The following is a 25,260-nucleotide window of genomic DNA, read 5'->3' as shown; positions in this document are numbered from 1 at the left end:
TGGTCGTTATTGATGTGATTTCTTTAGCACATTCAAAGCTATCAGTGATAATCAAAAGGCTGTCAGTTCTGGTGAAGTTGATGCTAGTTATCTCATTGGAGCGTTTGATTTTGGCCATTAATTCAGCCTTGATAAGCTTTGGTTTGTTACGAGGAATTTTTTCTGCGTCGATACCCGATAAAAATATGGGGAACGAGGTGACGCCATTTTCAAATGCTGTTTTTACAATGTCCGCATTTGGTATTTCTTTAGTGTACTTGTGGGGCTCCATGAGGATGGGAAAGCATGCATAAAAAGGAGAAAGCAAGAAAAAACAAAAGGCACCTTACCTAGGAAACGAAAACATGAAGTGGCAAACTCACCACCGAAAGGGAACTTGCTTGCTCCCCAGAGCAAGTAGAAAATTCATTCGTGAAAAACAGTCCTGTATCCGAGAACTACGAAGCCTATAGGAGAGAACTTCAAGAGTTATTTTGTGTTTTTGTGAAACATAAATTGAAATTAATCATTAAAACATACCTCAAAATCACCTAAATCTTTGGGCCCCCTCGTGTATCTACCGTTTGTTCACGCGTCAAACCATTGCGTCGCCAAAAGTCAAGGTAGCCGTAAATTTCCCTCTAAAAATCGCCAGGATTTTGCTGTTATTAAAGTCCGCCGTCGAATTCATAAGCGATCAAAACATGGCTGCGGGTTAACGAGACAGCAGCGATAGATGCTATTTAGCATCTTTGCTGAGTATTAAAATAGTTTTACTTACTTTGTTTACTAGCACGATGAAGCTTTGTGAATTTTACTACGCAAATTATAGTAGATATTTACACTGTGTGTGATTATCACGATGTTATATTTGTATTTCTTTGAAACCGTTACCATCCTCTACGCAGTGATTTTTCATCTTATTTATTTGAATTGTTGTGATTGCCAGTTGGTAATTAATGTTAAAAATCAAGGCGGTGACATTGTTCAGGAATCCATTACTTCTAATACAAGTGATGATACAATAACACTGGAATTTCAGCGTCCGGAAGGGACACTTATAACGCAGTTCTTAGACTTTAAATCGGTAAATGTTTTTTTTTTTTCAGTGGATCCATCCTCAAGAGAACAAACATTGTTCAACTGAACGAATGATAATATTTTGTTTTTGTTTTATTAGTACTATTATATTTAATGCGCATTTCATTGCAATTTTCATTTTCTATGTTTTGCTTTTCTGAAGGTGAATAGGCCGTTTGCGCAGTTTCCTGTCGCTATTTAACTTACCTGGTGTCAAAAAGGATATGAAAGCTCAATTAAACTCATTATTTTAAGCTCAAACATGTGTCTTTTATACAGTGGCGTAGCTAAGGGGGGGGGGCGGTCCGCCCCGGGCGGCATTTTTCTAGGGGCGGCAAATTGGCCCTCTTGACGTGGAAAAATTAAATTTTTTTCCAAATAAGGAAATTATGGTTTTAATCTATAACTGCAGGCAAGAAAATCCTTTCCTAAAGCACTCAAAAGGACAAAATAACTTTTCTGGGGCATAAAGGATAATTTAAGTATTCCTGTAGTTTTCAATTATTTCAAGAAAGTGACACCACAAATGAAGAAAAGTGCGGCTCAAGTCATTTCCAACCAAATTTTCCCAGAAAAATTTGCATGTTTCAACATCCAAATTTATGATTGAAAGCTCGATAATAAGAAGAAATTCTCTACCTGACCTAAGCCACTCTTTTCTTCTTTTGCGGTGTCATTTTTTGGAATAACTGAAAACTAAAGGAAAACTTAAATATTCCATTCTGACCCAGAAAAGGTATTTTGTCTTTTTGAGTGCATTATGAAAAGTGCATAGTAATTTTAAAAAAATCTGTTATTTAGACTTTAGAGGTTCTTCAAGAAGACGGAAACAATGAACTTTTCCAATTTTTGTTACAAAAAAAAGCTAATACAAGATTTTAAGTTTAGAGTTTCTTGAAAACCTACTCGTGAAACAAAATTTCCCTTTTTTTTTTTACTGCAGGAAAATCGTGACAAGAACAAGAAAAAGAGGGCAAGGTGTAAAATGTTACACAAACCAATTTATTGCGCATCACACTTTATATGTTTCAGAGTTTGCTTTGATTTCCCACTCTGTACAAGAGTTCTCTTCAAACGAAGTATAAGAGATTTCCATTTTCTCGCTTTTGAGAGTTTATAATCTATCCGATAATTTTGGATCACATGTTAATCTATTCCTTATGGAAAGTAAACGAATTTCTTTTTTCAACATTTGGGTTGGACACTCAGCTTATTCAAACATAGTTTAAATGCGTTTTAAAGTGTACAGTTTCAAATGATTCCGGTTGGGAACCTGTCCCAGCCCCAATCTGTAGTTGAACAGTGCGAAAACGTTTTTGGAGGAGGAGCGCTTTAATATCTTATCCTCTTTCCTGATATCACCAAAGGTAATTTAGAAGCACGTTTTTAGACTTCAATGTTGGAAAATTTCTGGGCAGAGCCTCCCAACCCTACCGTTTCCCTCTAACGTAGCAAACACAGCCAAAAAGTATATATTTAGGCCTTTAATTCTGAAAACTTTCCTGGAGAGAACTCCCACCCTCTCTTCTAAAGTCTCAACATCTAGCTTAAAATTGCGTTTTTAAAGCTTCGATACTTCCATATCAATTTGTAAAAACAGCATTTGAACCCTGAATGTCCTTGATTTCCTAAAGTGATCAAATATAGCCTAAAATACGTAAGACTTCAATTTTGGAATTTTTCCAAGACAGATATCTTAGTCGTCCTCCCCCTCTCACCTAACGTCACCAAAGATAGCCCAAAATTTTCTTTCTTAGAAATTTGCGTGAGTAGGAGAGCTCGCTAACCCTTCATTCGAACAGATAGTGTAAAATGAACTTCAGCTTTAGGAATGATTTTTAGAGGGAAACCTCCCTCTGTCCCCTCTTCCTCCTAACATTATAAAACAAAGCCCAAAGTCGGACTTCAATTACAGAAATTTTTCAGGAGAGAACTCTTGGCTTCACAACATTTTTGAAGCCATTAGGGAACCTCTCAACGTCACCAAAGACAGCCTAGAATTGCGTTTTTCAGACTTCGGTGCCAAAAAATTTCCAAAGAAAGAACCCGAACCTTCTCCTTTCAACCAAACCACCAATGATATCCTTAAAATTGATTTCAATTTAAAAAACATTTCAGTAAAAAACCTCAGCGACCCTCTCTCCCCTAATGCCTACAACTGCGTTAGAATACGCATGCAATTGTGTTGCCAAAGATAGCCTAAAATTGCATATTTCAGAGCTTAAAATTTTCTCACTGAGTATGCGACTATTCCCAATTTCCTTGACTTCTTCTAAGTAGCCTAAGAGGCATTTTAACTTAAATAACAATAAGTTTTTAACAATAAGTTTATAACTTATTGTTGTGTGCTGGTAAAAGTTTAATGAATTTGAATTAATTACTATTGTAGGAAGTGCAGATTTTCCGTGTACTAGTTCTTGGGGAAGAAGAAAGAGGTCAGAGTCAGTACCAAGTTCTGTGTTTTGCAACACAATTGAGTAAAAATGATTTTATATCAGCAGATGCCATGTCAAAACTCAGACAGGTAATATTTTTGCTGAAATTTTACTTTTTGAGATACTTTAATATGTAGTACATAACTTTTGTTATCTCTGTTGCTTGGTCAGTAGGTATACAGTCAAACCTCGTTATCGCGACACCCGGATTTCACGACACTCCGGATGTCACGTCACTTTTTCAAAGTCCCGAACCTATGCCACATAATTTTAACGTTAAGTAGCTCCGGATTTTACGACAGTCTTTTTGGTGCACCTCCGGTTACGACGACACTTAGAACAGCGCCGACTGGATCAAATATTTCTTTGTAATTGTTAAATTTTCTGTAAAATAATGAAAACATCAGGAAATGTTTGTTGTAGGAACTTCGGACTCTGCAAGAGGTTTGACCAGGCATGACACCTCAAGAATGGTGGGGTGCGAGTAGATAAGTTCTGAAAGGTACAGGTTTCATACTTTGACAAGAGGGACAATAGAAAGGAATTCAAAGCAGGTGGAGAGTCTTGAATTAGTTTCTTTCTTGCTGATACTTTCGTGGGAAAGAGGAGTGTTAAAAATGTTATTGAAAAGTTATTTAGTTAGAAAAGTTTTTAGTTACACAAAAAAAAATAATAATAAGTGAAGATTTTTTTAAGAAAAAAATATTTTTGTTATATCTACCAATAATTCAAATTTACATTAGTTAAATCTAATTTAAAATGTATATATAGATACTACTATTTTTTTCATTAAATCTAATTTTCATGTTAACTAATGTTTAATTATGAATTATTAAATATTCCGGTTATGACGTCGCTCCGGCTATGACGACACTTTAATGACAGTCCCAAAGGTGTCGTGATAACGAGGTTCGACTGTATTTATATAGTGGCTCCCAAAAGTGTTTGTACACGTTAAAATTTTGTAGTGAAACTAAAATAATGCAGAAACTTCATTCAAATATGAAGCCCAGTATTTTTTCACATCATCTCTATGCCATTTTACATAAAACCACAAAAGTTATCTTACACTGAAATATTTTGGGATACATTCATGATTAAAATTATCATATGGCATTTTATTTATTTTTGCATTGTGCTGACACTTAAAAATCATTTCACTGTTTTGTTTATTTACTCCGTAGTAATTCTACTTATGGTTCTTAAATTGTTCGTATTTGTAAAGAACAACAAACACTATTTAATTTTTTTCAGCATAGTAGTGGTAAATTGGTTCAATATATCACTAAATTAGTTAATTTATACCAATCTATTATTCAGTGTGTGATAAAATGCTTTAAAGAAAAAAAACAGTTTAAAAACAAGGTAAAATAGGGCCAACTGGCAAAGGAAAAAACGTGATTAGAAATTTTTTGAAAAATCTACATTTGAGTGTTATAAACATTTCTGTTGAATTTAATGAAAAAATTTAAATTTAAATTTCTCTTGAAACTGTTTGCCGAGTTCCTTTCCTGCAGAAAATGTTTTGTTAGTATGAAAAGCAGAAAGCTTAAGACTTTCCATGACAAAAAAGTCCGAAACGTTTTGGAATAATGTCTTATTTGCAGATGAAGGAAAATTCATCATTTTTGTTTCCAGTGTTGTATTATTACAACGATCAAATGAGGAATTTGATCGTAAGAAATGATCCAAAGCCTGATCCATCTGTAATTCTGTTAACTTCAAGTAATTTAAAATTTTCATTTTTGTCACTCCTTTTTTTAAACAAAAATTATGTTGCATCTTAAACATAATTGTCAGTTTTTGAAGACCCTAAGTGATTTTACAAATTACTACCACTAAAATAAAGAAAGTCTGTAGTTGAAACTTATGACGTTGTAGGCCTGTAAGGTAACAAATTTTGGAGATCATTTTAATCATCTTCTGAAAGGTTGTTGGTTCTTCTAGACAGCTCTATTTTCTCTTTTTGCATATTCTGCACACTAAGACTTATTTGTTCTTTTTGTTGATTTTCTTTTTTTCTGATTATTTGCTTCTTATTTTTTAATTTTTTACTGTTTGTTTTTTTAGATAACATCTGCTTAAGCAATAAAGAAATACCTTATTGCAAAAAAATAAAAGAAAATGTTACAACGTTAAAATATCAAATTTCCAATGAATGGTATACATGTTAGGATGTCCCAAAAAAAGAAGGTCAATTTTTCAAGTTGCACAACCTCTTATATTTTTCCTTTTAGGTCAAAACATTTGTATAAAAAGTTTCATATAATTTGAATGAAGGTAACCTGTGCTGACCTGCACCTGAAAGTGTGAACCAGCATTGTGTACTAAGCCAAATCGATTTTTTTTTTTTTTTTGCAAGTAAGAAATTTCATGTTGGTAAAGCGTTGCCCCTATAGCCTCACATGTATCACAAAAATATTTGTCCAAATCAAAAAATATTTAGGTGTCCATCAGAAGGCCTAAAATTTATAATTTTGTTCAAAAAATTGATTTTTTTTCTATCCACTTTTTTAAAAATATAAAGTAAATGTAAATGTAAATTTTAAGAAGTTATCAAGCTGAAAAATTTTAATGGTAAAGTCGATAATTAACGTGGGTTAAATAGGAATTTTTTTTTTCACTTGCAATATTTTAGTCTCCCCACATAGTACTCAAAATATGGATTTTTTCCATTTTAAGTTAACTTTTGCATGTTAAATATATATTTTTTAATTATTCATTTGAAAATGTGTTCAATAATAATTTTTAAACTTGATATTTTATTTAAATGTATCTGTAATTTTTTTAAAAATAAATAAAAACTATCAAGTTTTTCAAGAAAATATTAAATTTTATGCCCCCTGCTGGACACTTAAATATTGTTCAATTTGGATAAATTATTTGATAGTACATGTGAGGGTTTAGGGGCAACGTTTTATCAACATGAAATTTCGATTTTCTAAAAAAATTTTTTTTGCAGTCTGCCTAGTACACAGGGCTGGTTTTTCACTTTCAAGCGCAAGTCGCCTTAGGTTGCCCGTTCAAATTGTATGAAACTTTTTTCACAACTTTTGTTTTGACCTAAAAAGAAAAATATAAGAGGGTGTGCAACTTGAAAAATTGACTTTTTTTTTTTTTGAGACGCCCTAGTACATGTGTTTCGGGGTTACAAGGAACCCCTCTTTCAATGCAAAAGAGATGAGTTTATGAAAGAAAAGACATCCAAAAAAATGTAATAAGGCAGAGCAGCAAACAGTTTTAAAAGTAATGTAAACTATGTTCAAAAGCTTTCTTACAGACAAAATCTATGGAAGGAAGAACATTGCCTAAAATCGTCTAAAGTTGCGGTTTTAGAACCTCAATTTTGAAAAATTTCTGGGGGAGAACTTCAGGTTCCTTTATATCTTTGAATGTTACTAATTCTTTTACTGTCCTTATATAGCACAATTCTTTTGATTTGTGCTTATGGATCGAATGTGAGCTTCTCTGAAAAAAAAAAGTTTTTTTTTCTCAAAGTGCAGAACCTCCTCCCAGGATAGGTACTGGGAATTTTGCCCCTGCATTTAATACCTTATATCTTCTTTTATATTGTATTCTTCATTTTCACAGCCTATTTATTGTTTAATAACTTAATATAAGGACAATTCCATTGTGATGGGTGTGACACTCAGACACTATTTTTACTGGTTAAACCAACATTTTGAACACTAAAACAAATAACAAATACTAACCAAGTATTTTAATCATGTTTAACTGTGCATTTGCTTGAATAATTGAGTTGAAGCAAAACTGCAGGACTTTTTGATTCTTTTTAAAGAAATTTTTAAAATCTAGTGACAGGTGTGACGTTTGCAAGACATGAATTTTCACCTGCACTCACATTTCTAGAAATTTCTGTGAATATTTTAATGTTTAATAGCATTTTTTTCCTAATTAATAAACGACATTCAAATAAAACTTAACACATAATATTTATGGTAAATTTAATTTTTTTTTCTAAACAGGATTTTTTTTTGTGTTGTGTTTTTTTTTTGCGACAAAATTTGTGACGGGTGTGACACTGTGCAAATCCTATACTTGGATGAGCAATTTCTAAAATAATAGTGTTCAGTACAGATGACATACTTGACAATAATGAATATAAATTTCATTTTATAAGAAAAAAAGCTAGTACTGGGTGTACATTTAGTTTAGTGCTTCGTTAATGGCCGCTGACAAAATTAGGTCAAAGTCAAGTGTAACTTTTTTTCGGCAATTACAAACAATTTCTTTTTTTTAGATATCATTTTTTATGGGGAAAAATCAACAGGGTCAACCATTATTTTCATATTTTTGTGCGGGAAATTATAGACCTGTGAGTCTAACTTCAGTGGTTTGCAAAATTTTTGAAACATTGATAAAAATTAAGGTAATAAATTTTTTAGAGACTAATAATCTATTGACAAATTTTTAGTACGGTTTCAGGAAAGGTAAAAATCTTGTGCCACTATTTTATTACATTTCTATGACAAAGTTACCATGGCTTTAGACAATAAGAAGCCTGTAGATGTTGTTTACATTGATTTTCAAAAAGCTTTCAATAAGGTACCTTATGTTGCTCTACTTAGCAAATTATCTGATATAGGAATAGGAGGGAAATTTTTCATTTGGGTCATTGGTTTGGGTCAAAACTGGCTGACAGGAAGGAAATAAATGATAATTGTAAGGAGAAATTTTTCTAAATGGAGTTAAGTTTTAAGTGGGGTTCCTCAGGGATCAGTGTTAAGGCCTGTTTTGTTCATTGTTTTTATGAACGCTCTTCATAAAAAAATCCTGGGAACATGAATTGTTTTGCTGATGATGTTGAAAGTTATGGGGATTGTAGAAAATGAAGACCAAGCATATCGGCTGCAAGAGGATTACAGAGTGATCTGATAAATGTGTCTGGCTGTTAATGTTGGGAAATGTCAAGTGCTACATTTAGGACATGGAAATAAGTGTACAAGTTATTATTTGTAAGGTTCAGTCATTAGTCAGGCAGAAAAGGTTACTGATCTGGGCGTCTTAATAAGCCAGGATTTAAAGTTCAATCATCAGTGCTGCATAGCTAGTAACAAAGCCAATAAGATGCTTGGATTTATCAATAGATCTATTTCAAACAAATCTAAAGAAGTTCTTCTGCCCTTATATAGAAGTTTGATAAGACCTCATTTGGAGTATGCTGTTCAGTTTTGGTCTCTTTATCTTAAGAAAAATATTAATGTATTGGAAAGGGTTCAAAGACGGGCTACAAGGCTAATAAATGGACTTTCTCCTTTAGACTATGATTCCAGGCTTAGAATGCTAAAAATGTACAGTCTTGAGCAAAGAAGAGACCGAGGGGACATGATTTAGTTGTTTAAATTTATTAAAGTGAAAGATGTTATGTGGCTAAAGTTTAGCACTGAAAACAGGACAAAGGGTCATTGTTTTAAGCTATTTAAATCTCAGGCAACATGGATATTAGGAAAAATTATTTTAGCAGGGTAGTGGAACCTTGGAACAGCTTACCGGAAGAGGTGGTAATGAGTAAGGGAGTAGATAGTTTTAAGAGGGTCATTGATCTTCATTGGGGATTGTAAATTGACTAGGAACCCGCCTAGCTGGGCCCAGAGCTTGTTGCTGGTTGTCACTTTTGTATTTGTATTTACTTATTTTTTCTTTTTAAAGTTAATAAGTAAAACAGTAACATAATACTGATAATGTAGTACTTTGTACAACATTTCCTTGAGTGGTTACAAAGAAAAATAAAAGCTATATCAGGTGTTAATATAATCTGACTGGGAGTAAGATATAGCATTTGAGTTGCACAATGATAGCTATATTTTACAAGGAAACCTTTGCAGTCTGTTCAGTTAAAACATTATCAGAGCTGCTTTCCCAAAAGTTGTCACTTCTCTGAACTTCATTTCTTCATTAATTCTAACTTGCAGAAGATATTCACTCAGACTACAGTGTTTGCTTCAATATACACTACAGATCAATTCTTGTCATCTTCACTGCACAATTAAATAAATGAAAAGCAGTTTGATTTGACTTAGCTCATTTTGACAATGTTGACTTCATTTATCCCCCCACAAATATGAGTACACAGTGTGCGTTCTATACAAAATGGTAAAAATATTCTTATCTAATGTCAGTTGAAAATCCCCTCTTAGAAAAAAGCACTAGTTTGTTTGTTATACATTATTTTTGATTAAAGCTTCACAGCAATCAGAACATTTTTTCACTTTTCATTGTTAAAGGCAATTCCATTTTCAGATCAGTTATTCTTGCATTTTAGAACGTCCCATGGAGCATATTTGTCATGATGCAGTAACTTGCTTCCATAAGGGAGCAAATTGTATTACCTTTTAACCATGCACAACTTGTAAATATGATAATTGGTTAATGAGACTTGAAATTGCATCCTAAGAACCTGTGCCATAATTTTGGGCAAAGTTTACGGCCACTTAGAAATTTTCTGAATATTGACCTTTGTAGACAAATGTTACAAATAGTAATATACACACACACATACAAAATTTTCCTGTTTTAAATACTAATCCTGGGCAAATGAAAATACTATGTTTTTCCTAAATACAAGTTTTTATATTACATTAACTTTAGGCTAAAAAAAGTAATAAGGATGTTATTTTTATGAAAATTTATTTATAATTTCATAAACCTCATGTTATCAGCTTTAATTTGATACATTACTTGTAGCAATAAAACAATTTTTAAATTTTAACCCTCATGTCCACTTTTTCGTGGAATTGCCCATAAGTTAGTAAATAATTAAAGCAGCAAACATCATCTTTTTGTGCTGAATCTGCAGGTTTAATTATATCCATTCTTTAATCCCTTATGATTGAAAATGTTGAAATGGCAGAAAAAGAAGCAAGCATTGGGAAAATGTTTCATTGTAAGTTTCTTAAACCACTATCCCAGTAAAATTTTTATTTTTTGAATTACTAATTGTACTACATCAGCAGTTTATTTCAAAATATTACACATTTATCGTTATGATAAATTAGTGGTAGTCAAACTGATCTGTATCATCCAAATTATTAAAGGTTGAATTTAAAGCTTTCACAGTGTGAAACATTTTGTCTATTGCTTGTCTATGAACTGAAACCAAATCAGCCCTTATTATTCCAATATTGTAGCAAAGTTTATGCTTTCAAATATACCTAACTGGTATTTGAAAAAGTTCATTGTTATCCTTGAAAAGTCCTGACCACTCTTTGAAAAAAATTTCAATTTTTTGTGTATGAACCATGTACTTTAGTCTCTGACATTATATGTTGCTTTATATTAGGTTGCTCTCTTCCACTTGCTAAGGAAACTAACCTTTAGAGCTCTGTTTCAAATGTTCTGTATCTGAAAGATTACATTCCACGTAACTTACCACTTATTACTCTTTTGTATTTGGTTAGTCTAAAAAATAAATTATTTCAGCGTAATCCTGGAGCAGTGCGGCAACCTGAAGAGGATAGAGGCAAAGAAATCCTTGAGATGGATCTCAGCATTGAACTTGAAAAGTCTTCCGTTATTTCTCCACATCTTCCATACCTATGTGATGAAGCTGTTCATTCTGCTTATGCCAGGGAAATCGACTTGCGAGCCTGGGCAAGTCCTAAAGGTTTGTTTGAAAACAATTTCATTTCTAATTAATTTAAGACTTTCTTTAGTATTGACATTGTTGCAGTATCATTGAATTTAAGAATTCTATAATCCTTCATACCTGCCCTTGAATGTGATGTTACCGTGTATATACAGCGGAATCCGCTTAATTGGACCACAGGTTAATCGGACCAGCCGCTTATTCAGACCAAATCTTAAAGAACTAAAACTAATCCCATTACACAAGCCTAATATTATTCGCTTATTAGGACCAAAAATCCGTTTAATGTAACCAAGGAACATGAGAACAAATTGGAAAAAAGTTAAAAAAGAGCTAGAGATGTAAAATTTCCGGACATTTTGAAGTGATGGAAAAATTGGAAAAAATGGAAAAATTGATTTTTTTTTTATGAATAAAAGTAGGATTTCTTAATAGCTCTGTGTTTCTGGGAACATATAAAGGGTTAAGCATTAAAAAATATATGCAATCCAAATAGTTTTTCTGCTTGAAGGAATTACACATAAAGGTAAGTTTAAATAATAATAAAAAAAAAATTGTTGTTTTATAACTGAGAGCATTCTTGGTCAAACACTAGAACAAACACTTGGAAACAACGAGTCAAACCTCTAGTTAGATAAATGTGCTACATATGTATTCTTATTAAAAAAATTTCATTCGTTTTTTTTTTTTCAATAAAAATAATTTTGTTCAGTATTTTTCTTAAACATTTTATTCAATGCAATATCAATGTTTTATGTTTTATTTGAACTATGAATCTTATTGATACCTCAATTGGTTAATTTTTTACTTGTTGCATTAGAATGCTTTCACAACCAATACACGTTCACTTTTATGGACCCACAAGAGGCCATGTCAGCTTTGTCAGAAAGAGAGCGGGGTCCTTGAAAGGACCTCGCTCTAAATGGTAGTAGTATAAATTTTGAAAACTTTATAGGGGGAGGGGATCCGGAGACCAAACTGACACCCCCCCCCCCACATTTACCTTTGGCAACCTTGTGAATTTTCCCTTTTACTATAATTAAAAATTAAATATCTGTTGAAGAATGCATAAAATATCTTGAAATTTCAAACACTCACCCATCACACAGAGCTATGAAAGATTATGTATTTTTAAGTCAGTATTTTAATTTTTCCGTAATTAAGTCCTGTATTTTCTTTTCAAACGAGATATTGGACGGATTGAAATTAGTAGATATATATCGATATATGACAGTATATCGCCCAGCCTAAGAACAAAAATAAAGGCTTTTGCCAAAAAATATCTTCAAACTGTGCATGTATATAGAGTGGACTTACTTCCGCACGCTACCTTATCGTGGACTTATGTCTTGCAGATTAAATTGGGATTTGCTGTATGGTATATATGGTTATGTGCTTTGATTCTAACATAAACATTATATATATTTACATTATGTGCATAGGTATCTATCGGGAAAAACTGATTTTTTATTTTACTTTTGCAGCTTTAAGTAGAGACATAGTTACCTTGACTTCATCTGTAAAACGATTTCCCCCTCCTAAGCCCGTCCGTTGTAATGAAAACAGCAACCTGTGGCAACCTTGTCAATGTCGCCTTGAAATCTGTGTTGGGTGGTATCCATGTGGATTGAAGTATTGCCGTGGTAAGGACTCTTCTGGTAAAGCCATCAGTTATCGTTGTGGAATAAAAACATGCCGTAAATGTCGTGCATTTGAATTTTTTGTTCAGCAGAAACAGCAATGCTTGTGGGATGAATGAACTAATATCAGTTTTACACATAATCATCTCATTACCTTTTTCAAATTTTTGAAGTATATTGCATTGCAGATTTTATTATAAGTATTCTTTGTGTTATTGATGATTTTCTCACTCTTATTAAATTACATGTTAAAAAATGTTATTTTTATATTCATAAGCGCAAAATTGTATATTGTCTTTATTTGAAATTTTACTTTCCCTTGGGAGGCTTTTTTTCTGCAAGTAAACTTTTCTTTAGGTTATCAAAATTTATAATTGCACCAGTTAAATTTCAATTAATTTTTAACTTAAAATGAAGAACGTATTTTCTCATTTTAAAATTGTTACTGCAAATCTGATACAAGCTCCGTGTGTTTCTGGATGAATCTTTATTTGCGGCATCTTAAATAACATATCAACTTTAGAATGTAGAATTTTGTGTTTATATTAAAATGTTAGATTAACTATATTTTCTGAATATGTTAAGAAATGCTTTTTTGGTAATTAAATACCTGAGTAACATGATACATACAATCTATTTTATTAAATAATTGTTTTCCTTTGCAACTGTAGTTTATTTGTTGTTTTAAACTGTTAGTTAAGTGAAATATTAAATGCAAAATTTAATTTTAAAATGTTTTAAAATCTACATTTGATACATGTGTTAACTTTATAGGCCAAAATATTCATGCTATTTAATGCATAAGTATTTTATTGAGACAAAATGAATCTGAAACTGTTAATTCAAAAATGGAAACTTACAAAATTGTAGGTTCTTTCTGTAAATGTCTTTCTTGTTGACTGCTTTTTTAATTACCAGATGTAATTATGGAAAGAATTTTTAAGAATTTTATTTTGTTCTATTTTCTGTATTATTATTGTTTTTATTATTTACTTTCCTTTGTGTTTATGAGACTATTCAACCAAAATTACAAGCCATGTTTTTTAATTTGTTATTTTATTTATTTATTTATTTATTATTGTTTTTGAAAATTAAGAATAGGTTGTAAGTTATGATGACAAAAGAGTAAAAATATATCCAATGTTTTTTAAGTTTAGTAACCTACAATGTTGGCTTTCTGCTTTATGTTAAATCTGTGTTTAAATATTAATATTGTTAAATAAAACATATAATAAAGTGCATAGAAAATCACAATTTTCAAAGAAGACTAATTTGGATTATCTTTCCTTTTGCTTTTACATTTTATAGTTATATTTTGTTAAATATTGTTTTGATTAGGTTTTTGCACTAAATTTAAAATCCAGCTAATACTAGCTAAATCCAGCTTCCAGCTAAAGAACTTGAAATTTATTTAATTTACTGCTTTTCAAGTAAACTTATTAATTTATAAACTAAATCTTGAAATGCTTACTGGAGAAATAGCATTATTTTTTATTGCTACTTGGACAATGAGAAAATTTCGCCTTATAGCTATGAACAAGATCCTCGTTTTAATTTTGAGATGTATCCCCATCTGCTTTGCCAAATATGTTTTGTCCATTTTAATACAAAGTAAAAGAGAAACAAAGAAGGCTTTTAAAATACTTGTTTCATTTTTACATTATTATTTTTGCATTTTTATGACTTTTTTAGAAATGTTTTAATACTTTTGAAGAAATTAAGTCTACCATGCAAGTTGATACTAAAGCAGTAATTTTTTAATTTATGTAAATGGGCATAAGCAATAATTTATTCATTTGATACAATTTTACTTTGGAATTGTTGCCTTGACTTTTCAATAAGAATAAGATAGCTCATAAAATTATTAAAAACTCTTTTTCTTTCCAACATTCAAAATAAAGCAGTAAAATTTGTGAATTAAATATCATTTATGCTTTTACATACTGAGGCATTTTATTGTCAATAAATGTGTTTTGCAGTAGCATTGAAATATCAAATTCCCAGCTATTATGCTCTTATTTATGTTAAATCTGTGTTTAAATATTAATATTGTTAAATAAAACATATAATAAAGTGCATAGAAAATCACAATTTTCAAAGAAGACTAATTTGGATTATCTTTCCTTTTGCTTTTACATTTTATAGTTATATTTTGTTAAATATTGTTTTGATTAGGTTTTTGCACTAAATTTAAAATCCAGCTAATACTAGCTAAATCCAGCTTCCAGCTAAAGAACTTGAAATTTATTTAATTTACTGCTTTTCAAGTAAACTTATTAATTTATAAACTAAATCTTGAAATGCTTACTGGAGAAATAGCATTATTTTTTATTGCTACTTGGACAATGAGAAAATTTCGCCTTATAGCTATGAACAAGATCCTCGTTTTAATTTTGAGATGTATCCCCATCTGCTTTGCCAAATATGTTTTGTCCATTTTAATACAAAGTAAAAGAGAAACAAAGAAGGCTTTTAAAATACTTGTTTCATTTTTACATTATTATTTTTGCATTTTTATGACTTTTTTAGAAATGTTTTAATACTTTTGAAGAAATTAAGTCTACCATGCAAGTTGATACTAAAGCAGTAATTTTTTAATTTATGTAAATGGGCATAAGCAATAATTTATTCATTTGATACAATTTTACTTTGGAATTGTTGCCTTGACTTTTCAATAAGAATAAGATAGCTCATAAAATTATTAAAAACTCTTTTTCTTTCCAACATTCAAAATAAAGCAGTAAAATTTGTGAATTAAATATCATTTATGCTTTTACATACTGAGGCATTTTATTGTCAATAAATGTGTTTTGCAGTAGCATTGAAATATCAAATTCCCAGCTATTATGCTCTTATTTATTTTAAAGTTTAAGGTAACTAACTGTATTCAACCAAGCCTGTTTATCTGTTCAATGATTAATATATATATTGGTTTGAAAGGAACTCTAATAAAAGCCTACTTAAAGCATTCTCCCCCCCCCCCCCCACATTTTCTTTTCTAATCAATATTTTAAGATGACGTGTGTTTCAAGTTCGAAAATTCATATAGCTCTACAAATATTTGATAAAATGTGTATCCAAAAAATATTTTTTTTTTCCAATTCATTCAAAATTTTCATTGGGTGGTTTTTTTCTTTCTTTTTTTTACATTAAAAATGTATATGAAAAGCTTGTAATTAAAATTGAGGTTTTAAACTTGCAAAGAAACACATTTTCTATTTGCATTAACAAAAGTTAAGAAAATAAAATCATATTAATATCACCATTGCATTTATGTACCATTGCATATGCTGTATAGTTCTTTCAAATAATGCTCAATTTTAAATTAAGCTAGAGAATCAGTTTTTAACATAACTTCTGTTGCATATTTTCAAGTAATTATCATAAAGTTTTTTGTTACTTTGTTAAGAAAATTACAGAGTACAAATGTTTTCTTATCCAGTATGCATGTTTTCTGCATCATATTTTTAGATTTTGTATAGAATCTTGATCTTGTCAGGGAAACATTGTAGTTTGCCTGTCGAAAGGCACTAAGATGCATATGTTCATATAGCAGAAGTGATCTTTCTCTAAATTAGGTTATTGGAATGTTAGCATTCTTCCCACTCGTGTACTTTTTTTAAAGTTATAATTTTTATTATTACTTACAATTGTGTTTATAATTTTTATTATTACTCACATTTTAATCATATTGGAAATCCATAATTTGACTTTGAATTTTACATTTTAAACACCTTGAGTTACACATCTACACGTTTTCAAGAAACCTCTGATGTTAAAATTGTTTACATGTTAAAACAGTATTTTTATACATTATGATTTTTCAAAAATATTTTTAGGTAAAACATAGTTTCGTGTACTGAAACATATGTTCTTTCTGCGAATGCATCAAAATTTTATTTACGGTACAAGCTCGTTTATTTTGATAAACTAGGCCATTTATTTTGATAAACCAAAGGACATTTTATCGAAAATCTGGATAATTGAGTAATATGGATAGGAAGTAAACAAATCTTCAAATAAGCAGACTTAACATTAATTTTCATAAAAAAAGCATGTTTTGTAACAAAATTACCCAGATTTGTTTACAGAACATTAAAATATAATAAAAATAATTTTTTCACACCATTTGTCAACAAAGTGGTCGAATATTTTCAGACACGTGCTGCGTTTGAATGGAACATCAAGTACGGTCACGGAAACGTTTCATCATTGACGGATCAAAATAAAAAGCAAATGTTTGGTGTACTTGTATCTTGCAATCATATCTTTGAACATTGTTATCTATGCAAACATAAAATTGAAGCAAAAAAAAAAAAAAAAAAAAAAGAAAACCAAACTTCAAATGTGATCCGAATATACTGGAGAGCCAGAGAAATGAGAGCTGGATAAACGAGGCTCTAATATATTTATTTATTGTCTTCACATTTAACATCTTAATTCACACTAGCCTCTAATTTTTGTACTAAATAATTTTCAATTCCAATTTGAAAATATTGGGATTACAGGGGTGCCCCCCCCCCAAGAACAAAGGGGCACCCCCTAAATTGTGCATAAACCCCCAAAAATAACAGCCCCCTCCCAAAAGGGAAAAAAAAATCCCTCAAAACACCCCCCCTAAAAATTTCAACGGCGCTTCTGCGCCACGATCCCCTCTAAGTGGGCACCCTTTAGGGTTAATATAAATTACAAGGCATTGAGAGAAAAAAATGCACAAAAATATTCATGTTATGCTGCAAGTTTTGGTACTTTAGGAAGGCATTCTCTGTAATTGGATCTTTCAGATTTGATCTAGCTTTTTATCAGTTATAAATTTAGTACAATTTCAAGTTCAATTATATCGATATTTTTTTGCACTAAGTTTTAATTCAATTACAACACATTTAGGGGTCACTCAGTCAGCTTTTTTGCAGCCAAAAACACTTCATCAGTGAAAATAGCATCACCCTAAGCAATACCTTAAACAATTTCATAGACCATATTTTTGGTAAGCTTACTAAAAATTAAGAAATGTTTTATGAATGGCACTCGCTTAAGCTAAATCAGATGCAGTTGGATTAAAATTACTTTTCTTTTTTTTAAAATGGGCCTCTTTTATTATCATTTGCCATTTTTGTAACCTTAATTCATGTTCTTTAAGTAGATCATCAATTTGTAACTAGGGGCCAATCCAGGATTTTATTCTCACTACCCATTTTTGTTAAAGTATTGCATCAATATTCTATTTTTGTGAAAAAAAAATTTTTGTATCGGTATTGATTTTGTGATTTTTTTAAAGGCACATTCTAATTTTTGTTAATGAAAATTAGAGCAATTTAAACATTAGTTAGAAAAGTGCAAATGTCATCTATAATTTTTAGCAGATTTTTTTTTTTTTTTTTGGGGGGGGGGGGGGTAAAAACCTAAGAGGTAGGAAAATACCATAGTATTTTAGCTCAATAGGCTTTGTACTGTGTACAATTCAGGAAATCATCAGAAAAACACCCCCCAAAACTGATGCAAAATGATTGCGTAAATTAAATTTTGCGAAAAAAAGCTAAAAAATATCCCTCAACCCCCCCCTAAAAGTTTCAATGGCGCGTCTGTGCCATGACCCCCACCCCCTTAGTGGGCACCCCTCAGGATTAATATAAATTACAAGGCATTAAAAGAGAAAAAATGCACAAAAATATTCATGTTATGCTGCAAGTTTTGGTATTTCAAGAAGGCATTCTCTGTAATTGGATCTTTCAGCTTTGATCTAGTTTTTTATCAGTTACAAATTCAGCATAATTTCAAGGTCAATTTTATCGATATTTTTTGCGCGAAGTTTTAATCCAATTACAACAAATTCAGGAGTCACTCTGAAAACTGGTAGTAAAATTGGCCTGTATTAAGCTCTGATCACTCAAGATTAGAAACCTCCATGGGAAATGCTGAAAGCTGCAGTCAGTCTCTTGAATATTAGGATTTAAAAATTGGGGTCCCATAGTGTAAATAAATGGATTAAATATGGCTCCAAACAGAAATCCCGATGAAAAACGTTGAAGTTGGAATCTGTGATTGAAGTTGTCCCCAGAGTGGCCCAAAGTTACCATATGGAGCAAATTCTAGCTTTATTTTCGTCCGCTTTATTATCAAGGGTAACTTCCATCTGTCATACCAGTGAGGAAATTTTCAAAATATAAATGAAGATAAAACTCATGTTAAGATCCCTAACTTTTCTGTATGTGTTGGTGACTCATTTTCATGAGGAAAAAAGCAACAAACATGTTCAGACAAAGTCTTCCATTCTGAAAACTGGCAAAATACCGCATGTTCCGACAATAACTCATGATTAGAAACCTCAATAGGAAATGCTGAAAGCTGCAATCAGTCTCTTGAATATTAGGATCTCAAAATTGGGGTCTTATAGCGTAAATAAATGGATTGAATATGGCTCCAAAATGAGCTAGCTCCTAACAGAAATCTCAATGAAAAATGTTGAAGTTGGAATCTGATTGAAGTTGCCCTCAGAGTGGCCCGAAGTTGCCTTATGGAAGAAATTCTCACTTTATTTTCATCCGCTTTATTATCAAGGGCAACGTCCATCTTTGATACTAGTGAGGAAATTTTGGTAAATATGAATGAAGATAAAACTAGTGTTAAGTTCCCTAATTTTTCTGTGTGTGTTGGTAATTCATTTTATGAGGAAAAAAGCGACAAACATGTTCAGACAAAGTCTTCCATTCTGAAAAAGGGCAAGATACCACATGTTCAAACAATAACCAGAGGCCAATCCAGGATTTTTTTTCTCAATACTAATTTTTTTGAAAGTATTGCATCAATCTTCTATTTTTGTGAGTTTTTTTCATATCAGTATTGATTTTGTGACTTTTACATTCTAATTTTTGTTAAAAAAAATTAGAGCAACCTAAACGTTAGTTAGAAAAATGCAAATGTTATCTATAATTTCTAAGTTTTTTTTTTTTTTTTTGGGGGGGGGGGGGGGTTAAAAACCTAAGACTTAACAAAATATCATTGTATTTTTGCTCAATAGGCTTTGTACTGTGTACAATTCAGGAAATCATTAGAAAAATACCCCCCAAAACTGATGCTAAACAATTGCTTAGATGCAGTTTCATGAAAAACAGCTAAAAATTACTTAAAATACTCCGAAAAAATTGTTACCTATAGCGATTGATCATATAAATCATCTTAGCATTTTATTTATGAGTGAACTGTGTTTTAAACAGAAAAACAAGTTTTCTGTTTTTAAATGCGTATTTTTGTGAAACTTTCAATTTTTTAATGTTGTTTTGTGACTGTGTCAATATATATTACATATACATATTTTATTACTTGATTTTTATGAAAGTACTGAATTTAAAATAAGATTTTTGTGAAGGTACCAAAAAACCGGTAGTAAAATCAGCCTGTATTGGGCCCTGGTAACTATTTGAAAAATCAAACTACGTTATGTTCTAATTTTCAATTCTATTCCATTATTTTATTTACACTATTTTTAGCTTAAATCAATAAATTTTTATTTCATACGTTTTAAGTCATGAGTGGGAAATGTTTCAGTATCAAAAGCATTCCATGCTAATTAAATTAATGTTAAATTAAATGCAAAAATGGAGTTAGTGCTGTTATTGAAAATATTCACTTGGTAAAAATATTGTACAATATATTGTTTAAATAGTCCTCATTCTTTAAAAGTTCTTTAATTTATGGAGTTGAAAATTCTTCAAGGACGATATAAAAACATTGGTATTGTATTACTGTTTTTGATTCTACTTAGTGCCTTTCCTTTATATTGTTACATTAAAAGGAAACAAAAAAATCTTTTGTATTATTTATAAATCTATTTCAATATAAGGAAATATTTAGTATGCTAAAACGGTTGCATGTGCAGTTTTAATTTTTATTTCTTAGATGTTTCCATAATTCAATTGTATTTATCTGCAGCTTGTTCTTCCCTATCAAATGACGTATGCCATGCTTGCTTTTTTTTATCTTTGGAATTCAACACATATCAGTAGCAGAGAAAAAGGAGTTTGAACTTTTATACTATTTAGAATGGTTTTTTTTCTTCTAAAATGTTGATCTAAACGCATTTAGGTCATATTTACTTACTTATTTCAGTGTTGTAAAATTGAATCAATTTCGCTATGCTTAGTTATTACTTACATAGGTAATTCATTGATTAGTAAGTTGAATGGATCGAACCTGTTTCAAGTAAAAATATTTAAGGAAAAAATGTTTCTTTTGTTGGAGAGATTAAATTATTCATATTTTTGGCAGTTGAGTTTTGTTTTTGTTTTTTGATTATATTGCAATAATTAAAAGTTTTGAATGAAATTCTTTGAAACGGATTATTGAGAGCCACCTAGCCACTGTGGTACCCTGTCAGTCGGTGAGTTAAAGTGATTACTATTATTGTATAACACAGAGGTTCTGAAAGTGGGTGCCTCAAAGAGAGGCGAGGGGTGTCACAAAGTGTCGACAGTATCCATATATATACATAAAAAAAGTCTACAAAAAATTCATATTATGCTGCAAGTTTTGGTATTTCTGGAAGGCATTCTGTGTGATTCGGTCTTTCAGCTTTGATCTAGCTTTTTATCAGTTATAAATTCAGCGTAATTTCAAGTTGATTTTTTTTTTTTTTTTTTGCACAAAATTTTAATTCAACTACAACAAATTCAGGGGTCAGGGCTTAGGGTGCTGTGAAAAAATTCTAATTCTTCAAAGGGTGCCGTGAACCATAAAAGTTTGGGAACCCCTGGTATAACATTAATTAAATGTATGAAAGAGAGGGATAATGCATGTTATGAAAACAAGGATTGAAATTTATAAATGACATATGTTTATAAGTAAAATACAAATTCTAAAATTCATGTTTTTTGTGTACATTTTTTGGAAATGGAAATGACATTATGTTGAAAGTTTCATTATAAGCTGATTATTTTGTTCCAAGAGATGTTTTAAATTTTGTTGGAAATTTGCAATATTCTAGAACTGAATATTTGATTAAAATACTTATACTAGAACAATTGGATATATTAAGTGTGTCATTCTGTAGTGCCCGTGCTCTGAAATCTGCATTCAGCTTTGTAGCTTAGGTTTAGGACTGCAGAAAGCCATGGCTTGTCAGTTATGTGGACGGGCCCCTCCCGCCTACCCTCAAAAAGGAAAATGAAGAAAAAAAGGGGGGGGGGAAAGGGGAGGAATCAAAACTACAGTAGGCTCTCTGTTTAACGACGCTCCATTAAACGACTTTCTCTATTTAACGACGGCTTTTCACGGTCCCAGATGGTCCACTGTAGTATTGAAAGCGTTCTATTTAAGGACGATTTTTTGTGATCCCTTGAGAGTCATTAGAGAGCCAACTGTACTTACTAGAAAACAATTAACTCTAATTTAAGTGCCACAACAGTAAATACCAAAAGATTAAATTTTACTTAGTCTTTACGTTTTCTCTTAATCATAGCCCCCCCCCTTTTCTTTCTTTTTTCTTGCCTTTTCTCGTTCTTTTTTTGGATCAGGGTCCCCCCCCCCCATAGTCTGGGACCCTGGTTTCCGACTAGGCTGACGTGGCCTCTCGTCGGGACTGCTTAGGTTCGGTATAAATCTGTCAAACTCCTTTTTTCTTGTATATGTATTCCAAAAGGGCTTCCAGAAATGTCACACTGAAAAACGTGGGTCATACACCTCACATTTAGAATACATATGCACGTTTAGCTTTTCTTACAAAGTATAAAGTTTTATACACATTCTTTATACCCATATTATTAGATTGTTAAAAGAGACTAGTGCAATTTCTTTTGTGATGGCAGAAAAGAAATGATAGGAACTGCAAACTGATTCTGAGCCAGTTGTGTATGTTCAAACTCTTGTTAATCCCTGCAGTATTTTTTGATGCTGTCAGTAATGCTCTTTTTATTGAACCATATGTATGGACATACTTTCTATAGTTGCAGACTCTTTGTAAATATATATTTTACTGTTTCTAGATGTAGAAATGTTGCTTGTGCAGTAGAACTTGGTTTGGAATGGCATGTTGTAAAATCGAATATGTAAGCTTCTTTGAAATATTCCTGCCCTTGTTCCAGTTCAACATTTAAATTTACTCTTTCAAAATGCATTCTAAATCAGGCTGTATTGTCTATCCAGAAAAACCTTCTACAAAATAAGACATTATGTATATCAGCAATTACCACTATGAAATAGGATCCAAATTAGATGGTTATTAAGAAGTACTTAATACTGTTTTCTCGCATGACAGTACGAGAAACATACAATACTGTAATTGCTTATCGTTGATATGTAAATCAATAGAACTAAAAATATTGCATTTGAAAGTGTAATTTTTTTTTTTTTGATGATGATTGAGTTGGAAGTAAATTGTGTGACTAACTTCGCCATAATATGTAAAGCAGATTTATCTATTTTTAAATGTTAAATGGTTTTGGAATTTTTTTATAAAATTTCAAATTATTGTATTGTTTTATTAAAAAATATTTCCCTGGATTAGATATTTTCACTTGCATTTCAAAGCATATTTTTCCTAAATTAAATGTTTCTTCAGCCAATAAAGATTGTGAAATATTTAAGAAAAAAAATCTGCTTAACTATAATAATCTTTTTATGTGGGAGAGTATAAAATTCTTTTGAAAAATAATAAATTTCTAGGCTGTTCATGTATTTTGTGCAGAACCGTATTTGTCTTCAAAAATAAATGTTAGAGCTCCCCCTCTTCTTCAGTCACTACTCAACTTTCATTTTAAGTAACTAATAAGTTTTTTTTTTCTTTGACCAGTAATGGGTTTTTTAATTGTACAGGACTGTTTTAAATTTTGAAAAATAGAGGAAGAAGTAAGGTTGGATATTTTCAGATCTCCTCTTACAAAATTGAAATAAGATTGTAGATCAATGATGTGTATCTCATGGCTCTTCTCAAAGTTGGAAAGAAAAAAAATTATATTGAAATAGGATTACTTAAGGCAGGGCTGTCCAACTGTAAAGAGCCCACGGGCCAGAATTCCGTTCTGTGATCACCTGGCGGGCCGCAGTTTGAAAAATTGAACTGTAACCTCTTACCTCTTATACTATAACAATTAATAGTTGAATTATTAATTACAAAAAAATGAAATAGAAGGATTATAAATCAATTTGCTTAAATTTTAATGGGAAAACTGAGGCCGATCCTCCTTCTTTACAAGGGCAAGAATGTCAACATCGATGTTTGCCGTTGCCGGCCAAAGAAGGTCTATTTCTTTTTCGTAATCAACAAAGGCCGTAGAGTCAGCGCACTGGGGGGGTGGGGGGGTCTTTATTTTTAATCAATTTCAGGCAGGTTTTGCTTATCTGAAATGTTTCTCTCTTCCCTCTGTCATCCCCTGCCAATGTGAGGCAATACTATTTCGTTTAAACACCAGGGTGCAGGGTAGGACTGTTTAACCATGACCTGTAGATGTCCTGTACCTGTTTCTCCCAATACAATGAAAGGTGTGAAAGAGCAATCAAGAGGAAATTTCAGGGACCCCCTCGGTAGTCTCGGATGCTTCTTGATACCACAAAATGTCGAAAAAAAAATATACTGAATAAAAAGTTGGCAGGCCACATGGGACCCGCGGGCCGCCAGTTGGACAGCCCTGACTTAAGGAATGAATGAAATTGACACAAGTAAGTTCTACTGTATCGGGCTAAAATGTTAATCTTTTCTGTATGAAGAGTATGTGTCATCACTATTCCTTTTTCTTGTGAACCACATCATCGTTGACTGCATGGCAAAACAAATATTGCATTAAAACCTATATATACTGCTAAAAGTGTATTTTCACAATATTTATGTTTACGTAAGCAAATTATCTGAAAAAGTATTAGAAATTAAATTTTTTGTATCTTAAAGAATTTCAAATTTATATGAGACCAGGCTATGCCCTCTTAGTTCCAGCCACCTTAGGTGGCTGATTTGTATTTATTGTCTGTGGTAATGATATTTTGTCACATTGATGACAGAATGGGCAATTTGTCACCAACTTTTGAGACAAAACCCCATAACAGCCTTTTAGGATTTGATGGTAACATTTTAAATAATATCTCTAGGTCAGAGAGGGTTTTTAAGATCAAGAGGGATGAGACCAGTGGAATGGTTTTCTCTGAATGGCCTGAATTAAATGATATGTGTCTCGACCTTTGAAAAGACTGCTGGTTGGGAGGAGATAGATATGCACAGATTTTTAAAAAATAGCAACTGCTTTATTTGTATTAAGAAAAAGCTGCCCACACACAACAGCTTTCAACTACAACACAATCTATACATGTTGATAAATCTTTCAGGTACAAACTTAGAAAAAACGCTTTCCGCACAAACATTCTTCCGCAAACATTCTGGGAATACCTATGATTTTACTGTCTATGAATTCTGCAACAAATTGAAGTACAAAAAAAAAAGTTAACATTCAGCACAAAAATTCTTCCATAAACACTCTGGAATGTGTCTATGAGGTTTGCTACAAATTTAAGTGCAAGATCTCTCTTTTGTGTAACATTT

General features: G+C 31.4%; 1 protein-coding gene across 1 annotated transcript; it reads left to right on the top strand.

Annotated features, from left to right (window-relative positions):
- Positions 1-687: 687 nt before the first annotated feature.
- On the top strand, positions 688-13,452 carry LOC129217212 (out at first protein-like). Its single transcript, XM_054851481.1, has 4 exons — positions 688-1,066; positions 3,449-3,583; positions 10,935-11,118; positions 12,585-13,452. Exons 1-4 carry the CDS (start codon positions 842-844, stop codon positions 12,857-12,859), a joined length of 819 nt encoding a protein of 272 aa, XP_054707456.1. The 5' UTR covers positions 688-841; the 3' UTR covers positions 12,860-13,452.
- Positions 13,453-25,260: the final 11,808 nt, after the last annotated feature.

The sequence above is a fragment of the Uloborus diversus genome, chromosome 2, assembly GCF_026930045.1.
Source record: "Uloborus diversus isolate 005 chromosome 2, Udiv.v.3.1, whole genome shotgun sequence".
Lineage (NCBI taxonomy): Eukaryota > Metazoa > Arthropoda > Arachnida > Araneae > Uloboridae > Uloborus > Uloborus diversus.
This window is presented reverse-complemented; position numbering and strand designations above follow the sequence as displayed.